General features: G+C 48.9%; 2 protein-coding genes and 1 pseudogene across 3 annotated transcripts; 1 reads left to right on the top strand and 2 right to left on the bottom strand.

The window, feature by feature from the left end:
* Positions 1-698: 698 nt before the first annotated feature.
* Syce1l (synaptonemal complex central element protein 1 like) lies at positions 699-13,954 on the bottom strand. 2 transcript variants are annotated; one of them, XM_048437334.3, is made up of 11 exons: positions 13,582-13,954; positions 5,958-6,020; positions 3,957-4,016; positions 3,716-3,790; positions 3,105-3,152; positions 2,801-2,855; positions 2,160-2,235; positions 1,382-1,451; positions 1,220-1,304; positions 1,013-1,111; positions 699-839 (listed from the first exon to the last, which is right to left on the bottom strand). In XM_048437334.3, exons 1-10 carry the CDS (start codon positions 13,952-13,954, stop codon positions 1,036-1,038), a joined length of 981 nt encoding a protein of 326 aa, XP_048293291.2. In that variant the 3' UTR covers positions 699-839; positions 1,013-1,035. The 2 variants fall into 2 exon arrangements, with proteins under 2 accessions (XP_048293291.2, XP_048293290.2); XM_048437333.3 differs by having other exon boundaries at positions 1,224-1,304.
* Positions 7,609-8,038, top strand: LOC125402351 (phosphatidylinositol N-acetylglucosaminyltransferase subunit P pseudogene; annotated as a pseudogene).
* Positions 11,796-21,391, bottom strand: Mon1b (MON1 vesicular trafficking associated B). The gene is made up of 6 exons (XM_048437332.3): positions 21,231-21,391; positions 20,664-20,821; positions 18,951-19,310; positions 17,618-18,437; positions 17,171-17,318; positions 11,796-14,878 (listed from the first exon to the last, which is right to left on the bottom strand). Exons 2-6 carry the CDS (start codon positions 20,809-20,811, stop codon positions 14,678-14,680), a joined length of 1,677 nt encoding a protein of 558 aa, XP_048293289.1. The 5' UTR covers positions 20,812-20,821; positions 21,231-21,391; the 3' UTR covers positions 11,796-14,677.
* Between the last annotated feature and the right edge of the window lie 27 nt (positions 21,392-21,418).

Below are 21,418 nucleotides of genomic sequence, written 5' to 3'. Positions count from 1 at the left end.
AATTGCTTTCTGCCATGGCCCTTTAGCACAGCAACAAAAAGTAGCCAATACATCCCTGCCCCGTTTCTAAGGAAACCCGCTCTCCCAGCCTCGTCCCGTCCAAAAGCTGCTCGGACTGTGCTCGGAGCACTTCCCCGACCAGCTTCCGCTGGGTCCTCTCCTGTTCTTCACAGTTGCTTTCTTTCTACCTCAGTTCTAATTCCTATTAACAGCCCTATGGTGACTGTCAAAGCCCCCAGGAGACCCAGTGCTATGGGCACTCCAGATGGAGCCTTGCTCTGAGAGGATGTTTGCCTGGAGGTCTGGACAGGAAGAAAAGACCTCGGTGGGACATGAGCCCAGCTGTGAGGGGGACCACGGGCAAGAGGGATAGGTCTGAGAAGTCAAGGACCCTACAGGGAACACTGATACCTGGGGAGACTAGGACTTCTCTGGACCACTGGAGTGTCTGCCGGGGTCTCTATTGATGGGTAGATGCTTCTGTGCCTTTGGGCATGGCCAGGGAAACGGAGTGAACCCTCGTCATCTGACACTTATTCCTTGGGGGCCCCGGAAGCATTTATTGAGTATTTTCTGTATGTCTGTGGCTGACGAATGAAGTCCAGCTGATGTTACACACAGAGACGCCCTGGACATTTACCTGCCCACCACATGGCTGGAGCCTCTCACTTCCAGCAACTTCACATGCACAGACTCAGTGGACTCTAGCAATCATCTTTATTTCCTGGTAGGCCTTAAAGGGACGTGAGCACTGGTGGGTCCTCATGGCCGAGCAGGGCATCCCTGGCCCTGGCAGCTCTCCTGATGGCTCCAAATGATGCTGCTCCTCTTTGGCCAACCTAAGAACAGTGGGATCAGGTTGCTGACACCCAGAATCTCAAACACTCTTACTCAGACACCCTCTTGTCTGCACCTGCAAGCTCCAGGTGGCTCCCTCAGAATGTCCCAGTACTGTAGATGTCAATGACCCTCGGATCCCCCTTCTCAGGGGACCTCTGAGGGCCCCACTTACTTCTCTCTAGCCTCTGCTTCTGTTCACTGGGTGCCCATGTCTCCTCTGTCATTCTGAATTTCCGGGATGCTCTGGGACTGCCCCCCAAATTCCTCCAGCCTATGAGAAAAGCAGAGAAAAGAAAATGAGCAATTGCCCAGGGCATCGGGGAGGAAGAGTCAAGATAGAGGCCTGAAGATCAGAGACCAGGGCTGGTCCCCCTCTCACCCACAGTTCCCAGGGGGGTTCTGGGCCTCCCTAGCCATCTGCAGCCTCTTCTCCACTTCCTGCAGTCTGGCACACAGCAGAGTCCCTGCAGGCAGTGGTGGGATGTCAAGGGCGGTTCCCTGAGGCCCTGTGCCCCACCGCCCATCACTGCCCCAGCCTCACTCTCCGTCAGCAGCTGATCCTGGTTGTGTTCCATTGTGCTGATCTCCTGGGTCAGCCGCTGCTGCAGGACCTGCGAGGACAGAGGCCCGTCTCTCTGCTCTTCTGTCCTGATTACACCTCCAGTCCATCCCTCTCTGTGCTTTTGATGAAGTCCTTCCCTACACTAGGTCATGCACTCATTCTTTAACTCTGCAGTTTCCGCTGTGGCTACAGACTCACTTCAACCCAATGTGCCCATAATTCTCAGTCTACTTCTTACAACTCCTCTGACCCCCACTCCCCATTTGCTGTTCTTTGAATGTTCCAAGAGTTCGGCCTTTCTCAAGAACTAACACTTCTACACTCAAGTGCTCAACACATGTGGTCAGATCCCAACAGGTCAGAGACGGTGCCCCAGGTGTACAGGATTTATCTACTTTGCCTGCTTGGCTGGACTCTGGGTCCCCTGCCCCTTGAGGCAGAAAGGGCCTTTTGGTATACCACTGCCCCTCCCTGCCTGGAATGCTGCCTGATGTTCCCATCTGCAGCTGAACGAACATTTCCACAAGGGTCCCATGGGCCACTTTCAGGAGACGCAGAATCCACAGAAGCTATGACAACAGCCAGCAAAGGATGCTAGATATGGAAGAGGGGGCGGGGGAAAAGCAGCCAGTTGTGGGGCCAAAGGTGACATGAAGAGAGGAGTCAGGGTCTCTCCCAGGATGTTGGACCTAAGCAGGGGTGGGGACATGCTAAAGTCCTGGGAGGAGTGGAGGTTGGAAGGGACATCATGGCTTACATGGAACTCCCAGAGGTCCTTGCGCTGACTTGTCAGCTCCTCCACTTGCTCCTCCAGTTGGTCGTTAGCATTCAACCTGTGGACAGACACCCAGAAACGTGGCCAGGGCCCAGGCAGCCAGTCAGGCCTGTGGTGCTTCCTGCCCAGTGATCCCCTTCATGGTTCTGTAAAATAAACCTCCTCTTCACCTCCTTTTCTTCATGGGAGCTCCACTCCCACCCGACTTAGCTGTCCACCAGACCCCAGGTTTAGGAATAACCCCAGCTTCCTCAGTCTGAATCCTGACAATGGGACTGTGTACTTCCTGGGAGGGACAGACCATTTGCCCTCAGATTCTGCCTGAGCCCCCACTCTTTCCATGAATGCTTCTCTTTCTTTTGTTACGAGTGATCCATATTTTGCATCCCTCTGGGAGACCACAACCCTGTCCATCTTATTCCCAAGAAAACTGTATGAGGGAGCAGTTGATCAAACTGTTGATATGATTCTATCACCACCACTTCAAGGCCAGGGAAGGATCCTGTCTTGATGCTCTGTTTTATAAAGGGGAAAGAGGAATGTGTATTGTGTGTCCATGCTTCCTTCTACTTGCTTCTGCTCTCTCCTCCTCAAGCTGGGGCAGAGCTGGGGAAGACTCTTACCACTGAGTCTCACTTTCCCTCTCTTGGCAATGCTTCTGGAGAATCATCAGAGCCTCTGTGGAGAAAGCAGACAAGAGAGACAGATGGGGGACCTTGACCTTGGGGGAACAAGGTTGGGAGGAGTCCGGATGCCCCATGTGACCTTGGATGTTGGTGGGCACTCACAGGGCTTGGGTGTATCCTCCACAAGAGCAGCCAGGGAAAGAGCTGAGAGAAACCCCGGGACCCAGCTTTCAGCGGGACTCCTGTGGCTGCTCAGGGGGCGGGCTTTGTGAAGCAATGGGAAAAATGAAGAATGGAATACCTTGCTTTTTGCCCAGGACTTCCTCTAGGTGTGCTTTCTCGTCGTTCACTGGAAAACACGGTGACATTTTCAGCCTCTGGAGCCTACATCCCATACCCCCACTGCAATTTCATCCAGTCGGCAAAATCACACAGAAGATCAGGAGATGGGGGTATCTTTCTCCTACCCTTGCAACCTTCTCCCACAGGGTTCATCCCCCCATCCCCCGCCACCCATGTCCTCTGTAAGTGCCAACAGAGGCAAAGGAGCAACTACCCCAAAGGAAGTACAAGTTCCTTCGGGAAGGAAGAGTGAACTGTTAAAGAAACAAATATCATACCAGGTAAAAATAGATAGGCTTCGAAGGAAGAAATTAAGCAAAAGCAGAAGGAAGGAGAAGTGGGGATGGAGAGGGGGTAGGATTCTGTGTTTAGATGAAACCATCAAAAATGGGCCGAGCAGGGCTATGTGAGCTGGGAACTGAAAGATAACAGGATGCAGTGGGCAATCTGAGTTGTATGGGTTCAGAGAACCCCAGGTGAGGGCACAGCCTGTGCCAAGGCAGTGAGGCATGTTTGGAAATGCCAACAGTGGTCAAGGGATCCCTAGCTCCCTCTTTTGGCCCCACTCACAGGAATCCAGTTCCTGATTCATGGCCTCCTGGAGTGCTTGAGCCTCTCCCAGTTCCACGCTGGATCTCTTCTTTGCTGGATCAAAGAAAGGAAGAAGGGATTGCGTGACTACAGCCCTGGAGTTTTCCTACAGCTTGGGGAATGGCTTATTCTTTTCTCTGACAGCCCTGGGTGGAAGGTACACCCAGTCCAGGCTCCTTCCTGCTGGTATCCACTGGCCAGGCTAGGTTCTCACATTTACCTTGCTGCAGCTCATTAATTCGATGAATCAGGTCCTCGATCTGGGGTTCCAGGCTTCCCTCTGAAGAAAGAAGGCAGATTGAGGCAGGAAAGGAAGATGCTCGGCTGTCCCAGGAGGGAGGAGGACTCCTATCTGGTGCTAGGTTTCTACTGGCAGCCAACCACAGGCTCCTCGGGAGCAGCTGCTCTATGCTGGGATCTGTGAGGAGTCTTTGCAGGGCTTGCATTCTTGGTGGGGGCTGGGTGGATGGCTATGACTCAGTCTGGGGGCAGTACCAGTTACCAAGATGACACCAGGTGAGATGTTAAGGACCAGATGTGTATTAGTGCTTCTTGAGATATGGGAACAGGCCCTGTATGTCACGGGGAGGCATGTGTGGCATGGGAGCTGCTCCAGAGAGAGGGAACAAGTATAAGCCTCTTGCAGCAGGAGTGGGTGGGGCCATATCCAAAGGCCACAGAGGATAGGTAAGTGCGGAGGGGCAGAGGAAGCAAGGAGGGAGGGCCTGCAGGACCTCAGTGGCTCAAGGCTGCAACTGAGTATTGCAGAAGCTGGTGGAGCCCTCCCACAGGTCCCATGCTCTTCAAGCTGGGGGGGGGGGGCAGGCTGCCTGCCATTCCTGTTTTCCTGGTCCCTAGCTGTCATGAAGACAGCAGGGCTTTCCAGTGACAGATAGCACCTCGCAAGTTCTCAATGTCTTTTGAGAGAGTCACTTCTGACCTCACAGTCCATTTTACCTCTCCACAGGGAGAAGCCTTTCTCCTGGTTTATCATGTTCTAGGTCAGGTGAGTCCCAGGCATTGGGATATGAAGCTGCTTTGCATGTGATCGGTCTCGCTGCCGACCGTAAGGCAATCTGGGCTCACAAGCTTAGCCCCGGACTTCTCAAGATGACAGACTCCCTTTCTAGGCACTTCTAGAAGAGTAACAGTCCTCCAGGGTGCCAATTACAACTAGCAAACATCTCTGTGGCCCACGGGCTTTATTTCACTAGAGAAGGTCAGGACAGGTCACTACATGTCTCTAGTTCTATAGTTCAATTTCTATACAAAATTTTAGTCCGGGCAACAGCTAAAATGAACCGGGTGAGCTACATCGGGAGATGGAAAAGGGAAGGTTCCCTTTTGTTTAAGCAAATCAGTGGATACATGAAGCTGAGAATGAGCTGGCGAGGTATTTGCTCCAGCAATACTGGGTACTTAAGGCAAGCTGGCTCCCAGGTTCCTTCTCAACAAAAATGCCAAGTAGAAGATGCTCTGTATTGTCCTTTGCTATTTGCAGCTTTTGAAAGGACAAGGAATATATACTTTTGAAAGGTGTTTATTTTCAAAGACTTTGGGAGACAGTTGATCATTTTAAAAACTGCTGCTATGGAGAGGTAGCCCAGTAGTACAGTAGTTTTGGATTCAAGCTGCAGCACTAATACATAAATACTGTTGCTTGTCTGTGGGTCAGGAAAATGAATAGACACCTAGTTGGATGGATGGATGGATGGATGGATGGATGGATGGATGGATGGATGGATGGACAGATGAATGGATGGATGGATGGGCTGATGAATGGTGTGTATGTGCATTTCTCTCTCTGTGTGTCTCTGTCCCTCTCTCTGTCTCTGTGTGTCTATGTGCCTCTGTAAGTGGAGGCTTTTCTATCCTCTTAAAGATTTTGAATTTTTAGTGGTGGGACTTGATTTTCAACTCAAAGAATAAAAGCGAGTAAGAATAAGTCTGTGCCAAGATCTCCTGAGAACATTGGGAGCATGGGGACTATGGGGGAGAGTAGAAGGGGAGGGGAGAGGAAAGGAGAGGAGCAGAGAAAAATATATCACTCAATAAAAACAACAGAAAAAATAAGACAAAAGAAAACAAAACAGACAAACAAACAAACAAAAAGAATAAGTCTGTGCAATAGGGTTGTTTTCCAGAGCTGTGAGCGGAGGGTTTTAGATTCTAACCCTGCTTGTCTGACTCAAGTCTAAGACTGGGACACAGGACACCTGACCTTTCTGCAGCTTTTTCACTGTTTCCAGCAAGTCTTCAGTCTTACTCAGAGGTGTGACCTGCCCTGTAGAAAGGAAAAGCAGAATTACAGGACCCAGTAGGAATAAGGGTAAAGCCAGGGAAGACATAAACCCCGGTAGAGGAGCAGTGAGGATTCTGTAGAGACTCCTGGGCTGCAGCCAAGGCTGGGCTGAGGGTCAGGTTTCCATCAGAGCAGGGGCACCCGGGGAACCCTGTTCTCTGTATCTAAGGAGCATGATGTACATCCAATGAATCAGCTTCTCCTCAAGAGGAGAAAAGACACTCCAGAACTCCCCGTGGTCCAATTCAGGTTGAAAAAAAAAATGTATCCCTGACTCTGCCACTGCTGAAAGTCATTGTGAAGTTCTAATCCATGTGACCGAGAAGGCAGATTATATACTGATTTCTTTAAAATTAATTATAGCCCTAATTTGTAAATTCTAACAAACTGATGGATCTAGACATGGCTACGCGTGCTGCTAATACATATTTATTTAACTCATGTGTGTATGCTGTTGTACATATGTGTCAGACTATGAAGAGGTGCATGTGATCATGTGGACAAATTTACAGGACAGAATCCAACGTCTCTGTCACATGCCACTGTACTTTTGTGACATAGTCTTTCACTGTACATGGGGCTGTTCATGTCAGCTGGACTACCCAGCCAGCCCGAGTCCGGAAATTGACTCATATCCAACCCTCATCCCTGCTCACCCCGGCCTGGGGTTATAGACTCTGACTGCTGTACTTGGTGTGGGATCTGAGCTCAGGTCCTCAGGCTTCTGCAGCAAGCACTTTACTATGGAACCATCTCCCCAGTCCCTAAGCATTTTAAGCAGAAAGAAGTGGGTTGGGGAATCTCTTGATGTACAGCCGAAACACTGTTTACGAAAGCAAAAAAAGACCCCAAGGCCGTGCTTAGTCCTACTTCAACTTGATATGCCATGTTTTGTTGATATCCATAGGAGGGCTCCCCTTTTCTGAATAGAAACGGAGGAGGAATGGGTGGGGGACAGAGGGGAAGTAGGCAGAGGACTGGGAGGAGAGGAAGGAGAGGAAACTGTGGTCACAATGTAAAACAATACATAAAGAAGAAAAAGAAAGAAAGACCCCACCAAAACAAAAAATGGAATTACACCAAGATTTTGACATTTTTTTATACTAATTCAGAATGTATACAAAGAAAGGACAGGTAAACATGGAAATGATGCTATTGGGAATCTACTCATTATTATGAAGACTAGGAATCAATACACACACACACACACACACACACACGAACATGCAGATGTACCATAGAGGGATTGGGGGAAAGAAAATCCTACACTAAGAAAGACCTGTATTCTCGGGCCTCATTTACAAATACACATACACACACACACACACACACACACACACATTCGCACACACACACGTACATGCAGATGCACCGTGGAAACTGGGGGAAAATCCCACATTAAGACTGTACCCACAAAAGAAAAAATACAAAAAAGATTGTACCCACATTTCTCAAGCCTCACTAAAGGCAGGGACAGAGCCTCTCACTAGAGGGCAGGACCCAGGGACCTCTGTTCAATCCAGTCTTGTTCTCCCCTCCTCCCCTCAGATTGTTTAAAGGCACAAGAAAGATGGTAAAAAATTCATTATTGTCCTTGTCAAAAAAGGTGACTTGTGACTTTGTTCTTCTCTTAAACCCTCAGTTCAGTTTCACAGTTCATCTTGTGTGGGCTTTCATTCCTGAATCTTGGCAAACTCCTTGGGTTTAACCTCTTGGCCTCAAAAATACTGAGCAATTACATTACCTATCTTCTTATTACCACTGTAATTGGTTATGCACTCTTATGTGGAGCCAGTGTAAGAACCTCTCCTCTCGACTCTTTTCATACAATTATAGATAACTACTAAAAGTCAACAATAGAAGAACTAGCAGCATTAGGAGATATTCCCATCAGTCAAGTTAACAGCACTTTCTTCCTTGAAGTTGAAGAACTTAACAGCCTACTCTGGGGTGTAAAGACCCTAAGGCCAAACATCTGTAAGTTTGGGGCTGAATAATTTTGAACATAATCCCAATGTTGAGACCTAAAATCATGAAAGATGATCTCTGAGACTGAGTTTAGTTAATATTGTAAACGTTTTCAAATATGAGTTCGAATGCACAGAAGAGATTTAAAAAAAAAAAAAGGAGAAAGAATGACCCGAGGCCTGTATCAACAGACTACAACGAACTGAACTTATGTGGCTCCTGATTCAAGCAAAGGCATTTTTCATGATGCATACTTCTAGAGCCGTTTCAGCATGAGCCCATAGTACTTTAAAAATTCAGACAAACAGTCCTAGGAAGAATGCCATAAATTCTTGAGATCAGTGATAAAAGCTCAAATCCCAGGGACCTGCTCCTTTCCATAGGAAGCGGGACAGAGAAGAAATAGAGCTCATAAACACAGACCACAGGCAGAAAGTGCTTCTCCGCAGCAGCAAGGAGTCCCTTGGCCTCAGACCCCAAGTTTCCACTTCCTCTCCTTAGAAGTCATTCAGTGACCCAAGCTGGTGCTTGACATACAGGCAAACACCCTTTCTCCACAGGCAGGACACTAAGCCACACAGGATGTCACAGCTCTCCTGGTTTTCACTTGACAAGGTATACTTGTGATCAGTTTCTTCTTCGCTGGCGGTGCAGTCTTCCAATATACATATGCCATAATTTAAGAGCAGCCTCCTACTGCTATATATAGTCTGTCTCTTTCACAGGCACAAATGCGACACGGTTACTGTTTCCTTTTCTCAGCTGCAGAGACGAAGTCCTATAAAGGAGGTCCTCCCTCTGTGCCTGACGTCACTGTGTCCCATATTTCCTTTCTCTTGTGAGGATATTTACCGCTGAATTATGGTTCATCCTAAGCCAGTATGACCTCATCCTAAGTAGTTGTATCTGCAAAGATCCTATTCGCTGGTTACTTCGTATTTTGTTTGGTCCGGAGGTGTATGGATAATACCTGCAGGTACATCTGTTCTCTGCATGTCTGGTGCCCAGAGGTCAGAAGAGGAGTCAGATCCCCTAACTGGAGTTATAGAAGGTTGTGAGCTGCTGTGTGGGTGCTGGGAATCAAACCCGGGTCAGGTGGAAAAGCAGCCAGGTGCTCTTAACCACTGAGCCCTCTCTCCTGCCCTGACGGTTTTAATTATCAATTTGCCAGAACCTAGAATCGCTGGAGAAGACTTAAGCCTCGATGGGAGGGAGAATGACCTAGATCAGGTTGGCCTGTGGGCACGGTGCTGGGGGACTGTCTAGACTGTTAGTTAATGCGGGAGGGTCCAGCTATTGCTATACTAGTCCCTGAGTTAGGGGCCTGACAGAGAGGAAAAGGCTGACTGAGAGCAGGGAGTAAGAAGGCAGCATGGCGGCATGTGTTTCCTTCCCGCTGCTCTTGGCTGCACGTGTGTGGCATGCCCAGCTGCTTCCGTGAGCTCCTGCCTTGTCTTCACAGCTGTGATGCGCTATCACTTGGAACTGTACGCCAAATAAACTCTTTCTCCCCTAAGTTGCTTTTTATCAGAACAGTTTATCACAGCGACAGAAACGAAACTAGCACATTCTGTTTTCAAATAAGGTCATTTCTTGGCATTTATGTTTTTATTTTGCAACAACTTCATACGTATGTATCATGTGTAATACTTTGAAGCTCTGGTGGGCCCAAGCTGGGGAAGGGGTCATAGTTTTATTTCAATTAGTCTTTGGGGTGCTGTACATCAAACCTGGAACCTTGCACATGTTAAGCCCCGTGGCCAGCTTGAGGGACACACTTTTACCTAGTATCCATTCAACATGTGCTTCTGCTTCCCTTGGCCTGTGCTTGCGGGACACATCTGAATACTACTTCGAGACCGCACGCTACATCAGAGGCTGTGCCTGTCATTACATTTGACTGACAAAACCAGCGCCTCAGTTCAAGCTTTCTGGGACTCTGCACCAAGACATTCTTATCTCCTCTATATCGGAAACTCCATTCCAAAGAATGATCTTAACGTTAACGGAGGTAGACATGACCGTCACTGCTCCAGTGCCACAACATTAACATCCGGTAGGAACCTGAAGACACCTCAGAGCATCAGTTACGGCACCTGGTAGGGTGAAATTCTTTACAGTCAGTGGCAATCACATTGTACAGCGGCTCTTCTTTTTTTGTTTGCTTTTTTACCTTGAGCTCGTCTTGCTGAATGTTGGGTGCTTGTTCATCTTCTTTGCATTTTTTGATCTCGCTGGAATCTATAATGAACTAGCATTCATTTGTTTGCCTTTGCACTTTAATTAATTTTAGTTACTTAGACATGGATAGTAGAGCATGGCATTAAACGTCTGTGGGATGGAGAGAGGGTTGAGAGGTAGCGAGGGCAGAAGGACTACTCTTCCAGAGGACCCGACGTTCAGTACCCAGCACCCACCTCAGACAGCTTACAACTGCCCGATTCCAGCTACAGAGAACCCTGTGACCTCTCCGGCCTTATCTGGAACCTGTGCTCACATGTACATACCACACACACACATACACACACACATACACACACACAAACACACACGAAAATATAAGTAAAATTTTAAAAGTCTCATTTCACCAACATTCCCTTCTCAAAATTAACCACTGTCAGCAGCAGACTGACTATATTTTCACCTTCTAGAATAAATATATTTCATGTGTCACTTACTTAAAAAAATTAATACAGAAATAACATCCTAAAACTACAAACACTACAAAATCTTTGAAGAAATAAAAATTCCCCTTCTCTTTGGTACTGGATCTCCTTACCATGATACACTCGTCTCTGCTTATATATATATACGACACACACATATATATAGGATATATCTCCTCCTGAGACATTCTTATTATTTAAAATCATTTTAATATTTTGCAAAGAAAGAAAAGCACATGACAGAGCAAGGTGTTTGTCTGCTTAACATTTTATGAAAACTTTCAAACTCAGAGTGAGGATGTCAGGATGAACCCGAATATACACGGCCCAGACACTAGGACTGGTAACACCCAGCCACCTTTGCTTCTCCTGCTACTCTAATCACTCCCAGGATGATCAGCAATCACCATGTTGTATTGCCAATACTCAGAGCATATGTAAGAGCCCACGTGGTCTCCAGCTGGCCTTTGCAGCTACTTCTGCAGAAGCTCCATCCGTGGCTTTCCTCTCTGCCTTTTAACTGCTAGTCATAAGACCCCTGGTTAGTGATAAGAATGATTTTTAAAAATTTTATCTTTATTTAAAGTGTTTGAATGCTTTGCCCTGCATGTGTGTCTGTTCACCACATGTATGCTTTATCCTTGTTGAGGTTTAGAAGAGGGTATTAGAGTTACAGGCAGCTGTGAGCCAGTGTGGGTGCTGGGAATTGAGCCTGGTCCTCTGCAAGAGCACCCAGTGCTCTTAACTGCTGAGCCATCTTTCAAGCCCTCAAGTGATAAGAAAATTTTAAAATTTTAATTTAAAAAGTTTTAAATATAATATCTCTGCTGTAGAAATTCTTATAGCCTTTAAGTCATCTGCCCACTGGGGTGTGGCCTCTTATACTATAAATGCCGATGTAAAGCACACGTTTGCTCTCTTCTGGCTGCAGGGCTCGGTTGCTGTTCCCCAGTCAAGCAGAGGACTGTGATCTGTGAGTCTATCCCTAAATAAATAATCTTTTATTATACTCAGTTTTGAGCTAGTGTGGGATTTCCTTTTAGCATCCATCTTCATATCTCTGTTAACTTAAAACAACAAAAACCTTCCCTATTACAAAAGGAAAGAGCCCGTGGAGGATAAGTCCCATTTTAACATTTTATTTTGAAATTATTTCAGATGTACACAAAAGTCGTAGAAATAGGCTGTGGTACTCTATCATCCCCACTATGCTTTGAGTGTTTTTCATCTGTAAGCTGCAGACAGTATGACCTATTAATACTCAATACTCCAGTGCATATTTCCTATATACAGAGACTCCAAGTAACTGCACAATAACCGTTAAAACCTGGGTGGTAACATTGGTCTGATGCTAATGTATAATTCTCAGGTGCTGCTCGACTTTCCCTTTCCCTCTTAACTTTAAATGATATATTACTACCTAGTTTTCTAAGCGATAAATAAAACAATGAATCACAAGAGGCCTCAATTTGCTCCCCTCCCCTAAATCCAAGGCCCTTAACCAGTTATCAAAGTGTGCTTACCTCAGAGACTTTCCAGGAAGCTGTTCTTGACAACCCCAACTACTTAATAAAAAATCAACCTTCTGGGGCCCACCTTTTATAAATGAACAATCATATCAACTGAAAATTACGTTTCACCTCTTTCAAAAAATCTACCATCTACATGACTCTCCCTAGATTTGGTCATTTTTGTGACCACTTCTTGTATCCCTGCCTCTGACGGTAAGTGACCATTGAATTGACCGCCCTTGGTCCATGTGTTTGGGTAGTCAATCACCTGTGATTACCTAGCATGGAAGCTACAGATGTGGAAGAGCATCTGCTAAAAACCTAAGCCTCCACCAGAAGGCCTGGATGCCACTGGTGCGAGTATGAGCCCCCTAAGCCCAATGTAATGGCAAAGAAACATAACCTGATATTCGTTCCAACTTCCTCCAGGGGCGGTGAAGTCCCTCACTGAACATGAGGAATTAGAAAGTTTGATGCTAAGATTTTAAATCCCTGTGGCACTGTATCAACCTCTTAATAAAGTGTGGTTCACTGTTGTCTGATTTTTATTCTTCTCTGAAAATGAGTACCCAAATGAGGCTACAATTTAAGACAGATTCTGTTAGAATGAGTTCATCATCCACCCATTTAAAAAAGAAAAAAAAGTATTGTGTACCAAGTACCAATTAGGTGTTTTGGGTGCCCAGGGAAACTGCGGGTGTTGTTCTTGAAGGTCACACCCATTGTTTTGGAATCTGAATAGACAAGTATAGCAAGATGCCGCCTCCCATTTATGTCATGCAGTGAAAGACCTGGCGGTCAGGATGGGAAGGTGGATATAGATATGAAGACAACGTTTGAACCCATTGAAGCAGGGTCAGGGGCACTGGTCATGCTATTTTCTCTACTTTAGAATGTTTGGGAATTTTCTGTAATTAAAACAAAAACGCTCTTCTGGTGGATTTACCGTGACACACATTTTCTTCTGAAGGAAATGCAATTTCCAGTAGTTTCTAGGCTCAACTCCATCTCCTTGACCCCAATGAGGAGAGAAGCTTCATTACTTAAGTCAAAACAAATCTGAAAACAGTGTGAGAAAACCACTCTCAAGGGCCTTGAACGGTCCATGTAGTAATCATCTAGGCAGGCTGTAGCAACAGGGCAGTTTTTGTGAGAACATTACTATCCCTTCCCGATTTGCTTAGTAATGGATGCTGAAAAGAACTGCCGAAGTATTTAATAACGTCAATAATGTTGGCAAGTTAACCTAGGTGATGAGAACACTCAAGTTATTTATTTCCACTATGTGGAAGTTAAATATCTCAATAGGCTAAAAACATTTTTTTTCTAAAAAAACTACTCTCGATTATTATATTGGGCCAAAGCCTCTCTCCCTTCTACCCTGTGGGCCCTCACTACCTCCGGCGTCCTCAGCCTCCTCAGCTCCCAGCCACTCGGCAGCCATTTCCCAACGTGGAGCACCTGCGCATGGGGAAAAACAGTGGCTGGGAAAAGCAGCACGTGCAGCTACAGCGATTGTAGGAAACCAGGGGGGTGGGGCGACGTAGGTATCTGCTCTGAGCAAGCGCAGAACATCTGCAGCGCAACTGATGGCACGCATGCGCACAACCACAGGGCCGTATGCTAAACAAGGCTGGGGAAACAAGATCGTGGGCTGTTGAGGAGGGTTGTGCGTGCAAGCTCTCGCTGCTACAAGCAGCCAACGTCCAGAACAAATGTGTTCGTGCTGAAGGGAAGCACAACAGAGTTCCAAGCCCTGTCCGGTCCACATTGAAAGGGCTGAAAAAAAGTTATCTCTCTTGAGTAGAAGCCTTGGGGGTTAGGAGCATCTTCGCAAAGCTGCATCCCGGCCGCTGGGTGAAGTCACGTGGCATGTGTTACACAGGTAGACACTGGAGGTAACCTTAGTATTCATGTAACAAGTAACAAACAGCCTGAATTGGTCGGGCTTGGCTTTTTTTTTTTTTTTTTAAGTAGGAGAAAATGATGGAGAAAAAAGAAGGGCATGAAGGACAGAGGAATGTCTTGTGGGATTCAACTTTAGACCCTTTCTGCAGTTTTCTTTAAACAGCTCTAGGCTGGTTTCAAGCATAGACTAGTCCTGTATTGCAAATTCTTGAGCCCTTGTGGGTTACTCACCCCTACCCTGAGGACAGCCTCAGCCCAGTCTCAGGTCTGCTTGGAAGATGGACATGGAGCAACTTGTGCTGCTTAGAAGAGGCTGGGAGGGGGGAGCTGGGAAAGGGTACGGTGGCATTCAGGTGAGTTAACGGGGTGAAGCAGAGGGCAAAGGAGGTTTTTTACTTTCCTAGATGTGGAAGTGCATAAGGGGGCTCGCAGAGCAACCTGTGCCCCTAGCTGCTGTCCCCCTTCTCCCAGTTATGGGCAAACCCTGAGATCTTGCCCACCTGCCCAGGACCAGCCCCACACAGATTTCTACCCACATTTCCAGAGACAGAATTTAAAAGCCAAATGTGGTGACTTCGGCAGTCATTCAGAGTCCAGAGAACAAGCCATTGTTGGGGGCCTGGTCCACCGAGGTGGAGGGCGGTGTGGAGTACTTGGGGGGGTAACGGATGAAAAGCCGGTCCTCTTCCTTCCTCACCCAGCGCAGGAGCTTCGTCACCACTAAGATGGCACCTGCCTTGGTCACCAGGGGGCTGAGGCAAGTATAGAGCTCAAATTTGGAGGTCACCTAGGAAGATGGGGAGGAGACAGTCAGATGGGCTAGAGCTGGCCAGGAATAATCCTGGCCTCCCAAGCACAACCTTGGGTGCTCCTGAAGCTTGGAGACGTGCTAGGCAGCAACTGGGTGTGACTGCTGGGCTAAGGCAGGCGATCTGGGATTATCCTATCAAGGGCAGACAAGAGGTCAGCTAGATCAGTGGCTCAACTGGATCGTTCTGACTCTCTCTCTCTCTCTCTCTCTCTCTCTCTCTCTCTGTGTGCGCGCTTCTCAGTTTGCTTATCTGTGGATTAGAGATAACAGTAACACCAACACTCAGTACTCAGTGAGCAATCATCACACACAAGGCTGTTCTGTCCTCCTTCCCCTATGGCCTTGCACACGTGGTCCTCACACCACCCCGAGACCGACCCCAGAGGTCTTCAGTTCCTTTTCTGTGCCACTTCCCGCTGCTCTCCCTGGTGATCTCGTTCTGCCCCAGCAACTTTGGTCTTTCTTTGCTGTTCCTCAAACGCAGCCAGCTGCAGCCCTGCAGTCCCTTCTCTATGCCTGCAGCTGTTCCCCCAGGCTGCTCGCCACCTTCACTCCAGTGGGAAGTCATCTATTCAGAAAAACCCCCTCCCACGCACCGATGTACAGCCCTGGGCCTACTGTGTCTTGGTTTTAAAATGCCAACTCTCTAGAAAAAGCTGGTGAGGCTCCTTGGCAAAATGCCATGTCCAGGAAGGATGGAGTAAGTAAAGTGAGCCAGCTGTGTGCACAGAGACAGAAATGTGCTGGTGGGAAACAGGGCCTAGGCTGCCCAAGTCATAGAGTCCACAGGCTAAGTCAGAAACAAATGCAGTAAATGCTAGGTACTATTTTAGACTACCAAACTCAAGAGAAATCTCATGGGGCCATAGTTAAACAAAATATAAAATTTGGGGCCAGTGAGATGCCTCAGTGGAAGAAGGCCCTTACCATCAAGCCTGACAACCTGGTAGAAGGGAGAGTATGGATTCCCACAAGCTGTCCACTAGCTTCTACACCTATCATATGTGTGCACACATACATGCTAAGTAAATGCAGTTCTTAATTAAAAAATTCAATAAGAAGTTTGTTCTTATATAAAGTCCCAACTATAAATGTAAAAAGTAGGGCAGTTAGAAAAACTGCCAGCAGGCAAAAACCTAATAACTGCTGTATTTCAAACCAAGAAGGCGTATTAAAATGAGAAGGAGGTGTCTAATTCTAAAACCCACAAATGCAGAGTCCATAGGTGCCACAGGGGCTAGTTACAAAGGAGCAGCACTTTCTAGTAGAAATGTGACAGACTCCACCTTAACTAAGCATCCAAGCGTGCATCACATGCCCTGAAACAGAGCGGAAACTGGCTCGTGCCACTTGGTGCATAACTTCTCACTGTGATGAGACAGCTTACTGATATCCTTCGAAAGTGCCAAGGCAACAAAGCCTGGGGAACCTTTTCAGAACAGATGAGACCAGGGTACATAAAAAAGCAGGTCCACCATGTGATCCTGGGCTGGGTTCTGGACCAGTAAGCTGACATGAACGGACAGCTGGTCAAAGGCTAATGAAGCCTGTGGATTCTGTGTTACAGCAGTGGCAACCACCTGGGTTTGGCACGTCACCACAGTTTTGTGAAAGTTTACCTTTCACAAGGTAAAACACAAGGGGAACGTGAGTGAAAGGTCATTTTATGGTAATTCTTTATACTAGCTTTACTACTTCCAACTCCAGAGTTACTTGAAAATTAGAAACAACAAAAACCAAAAACCAAAACCCTAACCTAGAACAGCGCTGGATCCATATTAATACGCACTGTTGTTTACAGAATGTGGTGGGGAAGGCTTTCCTTCCTATGGGTCTGCCTGCCTGGCCGCCAGCCTCCCTCAGTAGCTGATCTTTAACAGTCCCACAGGAAGGGCACTCCGGGTAGAGGGCACGGAGTGGTCCTGAACCTGCAGTGGTCAAGGAGAGCTGGGGACTCTATCCCGGTAGACAGGGAATTGGCAAGCATAGTGACAGCAGCAGATGGGATCCGTGAAAGGCCAAGACCCTGCCTGTCCTGACTGCTCATGGGGGAAAGCAAAGGAATGGCAGGCCTAAGGTAGGGCTGCATATGACGAGAAATCCTTCTATAGTTTAAGACACATGTGCCCATAGGGTCAGCGGTGCAGAGAGAGGCAAAGCCTGGGCAAGTCCCTGTGTGCCTACAGAGGGTACTAAAGCTAAAGGTTCACCACAGGGAAAGCAGGCTTGCAGTAGGGAACTGATTTACTGACAGCATGACCAACTCACCCAGGCCAGCAGCGTCTCCTTCTCAGCCACGTGGTAAATGAGGCGCAAGGGCCGGGAGGTGCTATGGAGGCGAGCGTGCAGGCGGTGATACAGGTCGGACAGTCGCTGTCGCTCCTCCTCGCGGCTGTACGGGGCCTCTAGCTCAGGACTGCAACAGAGGGAGGCAGCAGCACCGTGAGTTGGCGTTGGGCCTGCCGTCCAGCACAGTCTAGGGACTGCAATTAGGTTATGGGGCTCAGCCTCCCGCCTTAGACTTGAGGGTTTCTGTCGGTTGTAAGCCAAGCTGCCTCCATTAAACTAGGAAGGAGGGCCTTTCCCCACTAGAACAGAGAACTGTCTGCTCCCCCTTTCTAGAGCACGGCTGGCTAGCTCTCCTAACTCATGTGTATAAGACACTGACAGTCCTGGTTAGACATATCTCCAATCGCCTGCAGGGTCAGGGCCCACCTGGTAAACTGTGGTAGCTGGCGGTGTTGGTCAGGGATGTCCAGTGGTTTATAGAGGAAATGACGGAGGCCAGGTGCTCCCACAGCCTGCACACTGTAGGCAGGGGCACTGGCTGCAGGTCCGTTACAGAAGCTGGCAGCCTCCCCAAGGGTACGCAGGGCACCAAGGTGGTGCATTCCATCTTCAACCAAGCGCCTGCAGGCAGCCATGGCATGGAAAGCTTCCCGGTTGGTACCAAGCAGTAGCAGGCAGACAGGCATGGAATCCAGGCGGGCCACGTAGGCATAGAAGAAACCATCTGGGTTGAAGCGAGGCAGGCACACAGGTGCCCATGCCTCACCTGCTGCAAAGGCCGGCGCACCCACCCAGTCAAGCAGCAGCTGCAGATCAGCTGGGTCCAGCCGGCACTCAGCCAGCACATTCCTCTCCTGGGCTGCTGTTATCAGTCGACCGCCAACAGCCAGCACTGACAGAGCCAGGCCCGGGGCTGTACAGCGCCGCAGAAGTGTACCCAGGGCATCCCGCAGTGGACGGGCCAGAGGCACACAGCGCACAGCACCCAGGAGCAGGGCACCAGGGTCTTGCTCCACACTGTCCAGGAGTCGGTCCAGTGTGCGCTCGGAGCCAGCCAGCAGACGACGGAGGTCATAGTTCTGCTTATGTGCGAAGATGCGGGCCACACTTGCACGTGTGAGTGTGCTCACAATCTGTGCGTGCACTGCCAGCAGCTCGCCCCGTAACTGCGCGGCCGATTGTGGAGTCCGGGACACAGCCACCAGCAGGAGTGGACCCTGCTGCAGGAACACCAGCTTGTGGTCCTCTAGGGGAAGGAAGAGTGGGCAGGGACAGAGGCAGACCAGGAATGAGCCAGGGATCAGACAGGACAGCTTTCCCAAACACTCTCCGACACATACATCCCCTGGTCTGTGCCTGCACTTGGACTCTGCCAGCACTCAAATTAGGGCACGGACAAGCTGGGGATATTGGGACGTTTGCAGAGATACGTGGGCTGTGGAGGAATCATGTAATTTAGACAGACAACATGGAGTCAGGGTGGTGGGAATGGTAAACCGGACAAGGACGGAAACAAAGCCAGGTCACACAGCACACCTCTGCACTCCCAGACAACTGGGTGGTGTACTGCCAGGCACATGGATGGAACCCAAAGAGATGAACCCCCCGACAGATACCCTCACTGACTCACTTCTGGTGGCTAGACAGAGACTCACGTATACAGGAGACAGGCAGAGCTACCCACGGCTAGTTACAGACCACCGAACTCCTAGTCATATTACCACCAGCCCCCATTCTGTCCCCTGTTCTCTTCACTCACCGGCGTAGATGGCTCGGATGGCATCTCCTGCACTCTGTACGAAGGACACCAGGGCCGTCATCACACCCATGGTGGCAGACAGGGCCTCCACACTACCATACCGTGAGTAGATCGGCTTGCCTGCCTCACTCAGCACAAACACGTGCTTCCTTTGGCTGCGCCAGTCCTCATCACTAGGGTCCCCGTCATTGGGGTCCCCATCAACGGGGTCTTCTCCCTGGTCCTCAGAACTACCCTCAGGTTCTCCAGGAGGATTGTCATCGGAAGCTGCAGTTTTCCAGGGCTCACCAGTGCTTGATGGGGCCTCAGCTGGAGGCAAAGGTGGTAGGAGACTGGCTGCCTGGTCCTTGGCCTTGGATCCTGAAAGGGAGCCCTGAGTGGTTCATCTCCTGCTAACCCCGTATTTCAACAATCTATCAAATACTTACCAGCCCCCTGACCCCCATGCATGCTGACAAAACTCTCCATACGTCTTCCTAGCTATTCAGTGAACAATGGGTGACAATGGCTGGAACCTTCCTACCTGTGTCCACTAAGGTTTGAATGAGCCCCACCCGAAAACACATGTTCTCACTGTCGTTTACTGGTCCCCCCCATTCAGCACTGCCATTCCTAGGTCTTCAAAGCGCCCCACTCTCCAAATAACTATTAATCTGTTTATCTACAGTGGCTCTTCACTAACTTCTCTGACCCCTTGTTTATTCTGATGTGTACTTACCCCTCAAAGGCCACCAGTAAACTACACCCACTGACTCTCCTAATCCTTTTGACCCTCCTCCACATCCACCAATCCCGAGTGACGCCCACTGACACTCTTGGTTAACCACACTCCCAGTAACGATCCTTGATTCTGCCATTAGAGTAGCCATTAACAGCCACTGACATCCAAATCACCAGGACTCTCCAAACCTTCAGCCACTCCCCCTATTTACTTACACTGCTGCATTAACAGTTTAGCAAGTACATTTAATATCAGCAACACTTTAGTCTTCAAGAACCTACATGGTGGCTCCATGCCCCTCCACTCTATCAATGTCCACCATTAATCATCACTAACATATAAGGCTTTCATACCTCCACTGCTCTTCCCCCAGGATGAAACCCCTTGCTTCCTTCTACACACACATTCATCCCCACAGTCACTGACATCTACTGTGCCACCCAACAGCAATCATAGGTTTGTAACCTCATCTAATTTTCTCACACCCAATGTTTTCCTATTTTCTTAATTGTGCACTGATAATCCCGTTTCCAAATACCCAAGCAACTTGTCTCCATTCCCATTACTGTCAAGATGACCCTTTTTGAACCCAACCACGCCCATTTTGATTCTTCAGGGATCTAACCTCAGGTCAAGTACATTCTGATTTCCCTACAACAGAAGGGTATCCCGGAATGTGGGAACTCCAATGTTAAAACGGGCCGATTCCAGACAAGTTAGCATAGCCCATCCTCCTACCATTGACCCCTCACGATAGGATACATTTGCCCCTCCCGGACAACAGCTGACCCCCATTGACTTCTTTGTCATTTCTCAGTGATTTCAATTAAATTAGCAAGTTTGTGACCAATGACTGATCGAGCTATGCCTCAAGCTACTTTCTTGGGGCCCCGAACACTGCCCACTGGTCTCCACTGCCCACTCTTTCCCCCTCAGCTAGCAATGACAACCCCCAGGGACTACTTCCAAGACTCGGTTGAGGAGAGCTATACCTGTGTCCTCCGGGTCCCCATCTCCGGGATCCGGCGTGCTCGAGTGAACCCCTTCACTGTCTCCAGCCTCCTCAACGGGGAACTGCGTGTCCACCAAGTCCTCCACGCCCCCGGGGTCTGGGACAGCACTACCTTCTCCGGACTCCATCTGCACATCCCTGGGGAGAAGGGGAATCGAGGGTGATGGGCAGCAACAGAAAACTTCTTAAAAGCCTTTAGGGAGCCAGGCTCCCTGGCAACGCTCCTAGTGCTGTTTCCCCTACGGTTTCCGACAGGACGCGACATTCAAAACCATGATCAAATACTTGCACCCTCCGGCACTTTCGGAAGGGTGACGCTCCGCTGAGCCTTCGCAAACAGCGATACACTGACACCTGTTTCAACCCCGCATCTCAGTTGGGTGGAGAGCAACACTTCCAGGAGCCGCGGCGGCACCACACTTCCTGGTGTGGTGGTTGTGGGGATATGCCACACTTCCGGAAGCGACGCCTCCAGGGACACTTCCGGTTTCACAGTGGTAGTTACTCCCCGCAGCGCCGAGGGCCGCCGAACGCTGCGTTCCCTCACCGTAGCAGATGGCGCGGGACTCTCACGAAACTCTATAGAATCTTCTCTGAGCGACCCTCTTCTGGACGCAGCCAGGGTGGGCTGTAAAGCGGGGCGGGAGCGGAACACTTCTAGTACCCAAAACTACCGGCTGAAGAGGGCGCAGCCAGCACGCTGGGTCAGGAGGGCGGAGCCTTGTTCCTTTCACC

This window comes from Myodes glareolus, chromosome 22 (genome assembly GCF_982192425.1).
Source record: "Myodes glareolus chromosome 22, mMyoGla1.1, whole genome shotgun sequence".
In the NCBI taxonomy this organism is placed as follows: Eukaryota; Metazoa; Chordata; class Mammalia; order Rodentia; family Cricetidae; genus Myodes; species Myodes glareolus.
This window is presented reverse-complemented; position numbering and strand designations above follow the sequence as displayed.

What these genes read in the sequence shown, in the direction of transcription:
- Syce1l (XM_048437333.3), bottom strand. Translation starts at nt 13,954, where the DNA reads ATGTGGACCGGACAGGGCTTGGAACTCTGTTGTGCTTCCCTTCAGCAC. An exon ending in GAATCAGGAACTGGATTCCT is followed by an intron (nt 3,153 to 3,715) that starts GTGAGTGGGGCC and finishes CGTGTTTTCCAG; the next exon opens with TGAACGACGAGAAAGCACAC. An exon ending in GAAGCAGAGGCTAGAGAGAA is followed by an intron (nt 840 to 1,012) that starts GTAAGTGGGGCC and finishes CACTGTTCTTAG; the next exon opens with GTTGGCCAAAGAGGAGCAGC.
- Mon1b (XM_048437332.3), bottom strand. Translation starts at nt 20,811, where the DNA reads ATGGAGTCCGGAGAAGGTAGTGCTGTCCCAGACCCCGGGGGCGTGGAG. An exon ending in TGGGGACCCGGAGGACACAG is followed by an intron (nt 19,311 to 20,663) that starts GTATAGCTCTCC and finishes GCTCCCTTTCAG; the next exon opens with GATCCAAGGCCAAGGACCAG. An exon ending in CAGCTACCACAGTTTACCAG is followed by an intron (nt 17,319 to 17,617) that starts GTGGGCCCTGAC and finishes CCTCTGTTGCAG; the next exon opens with TCCTGAGCTAGAGGCCCCGT.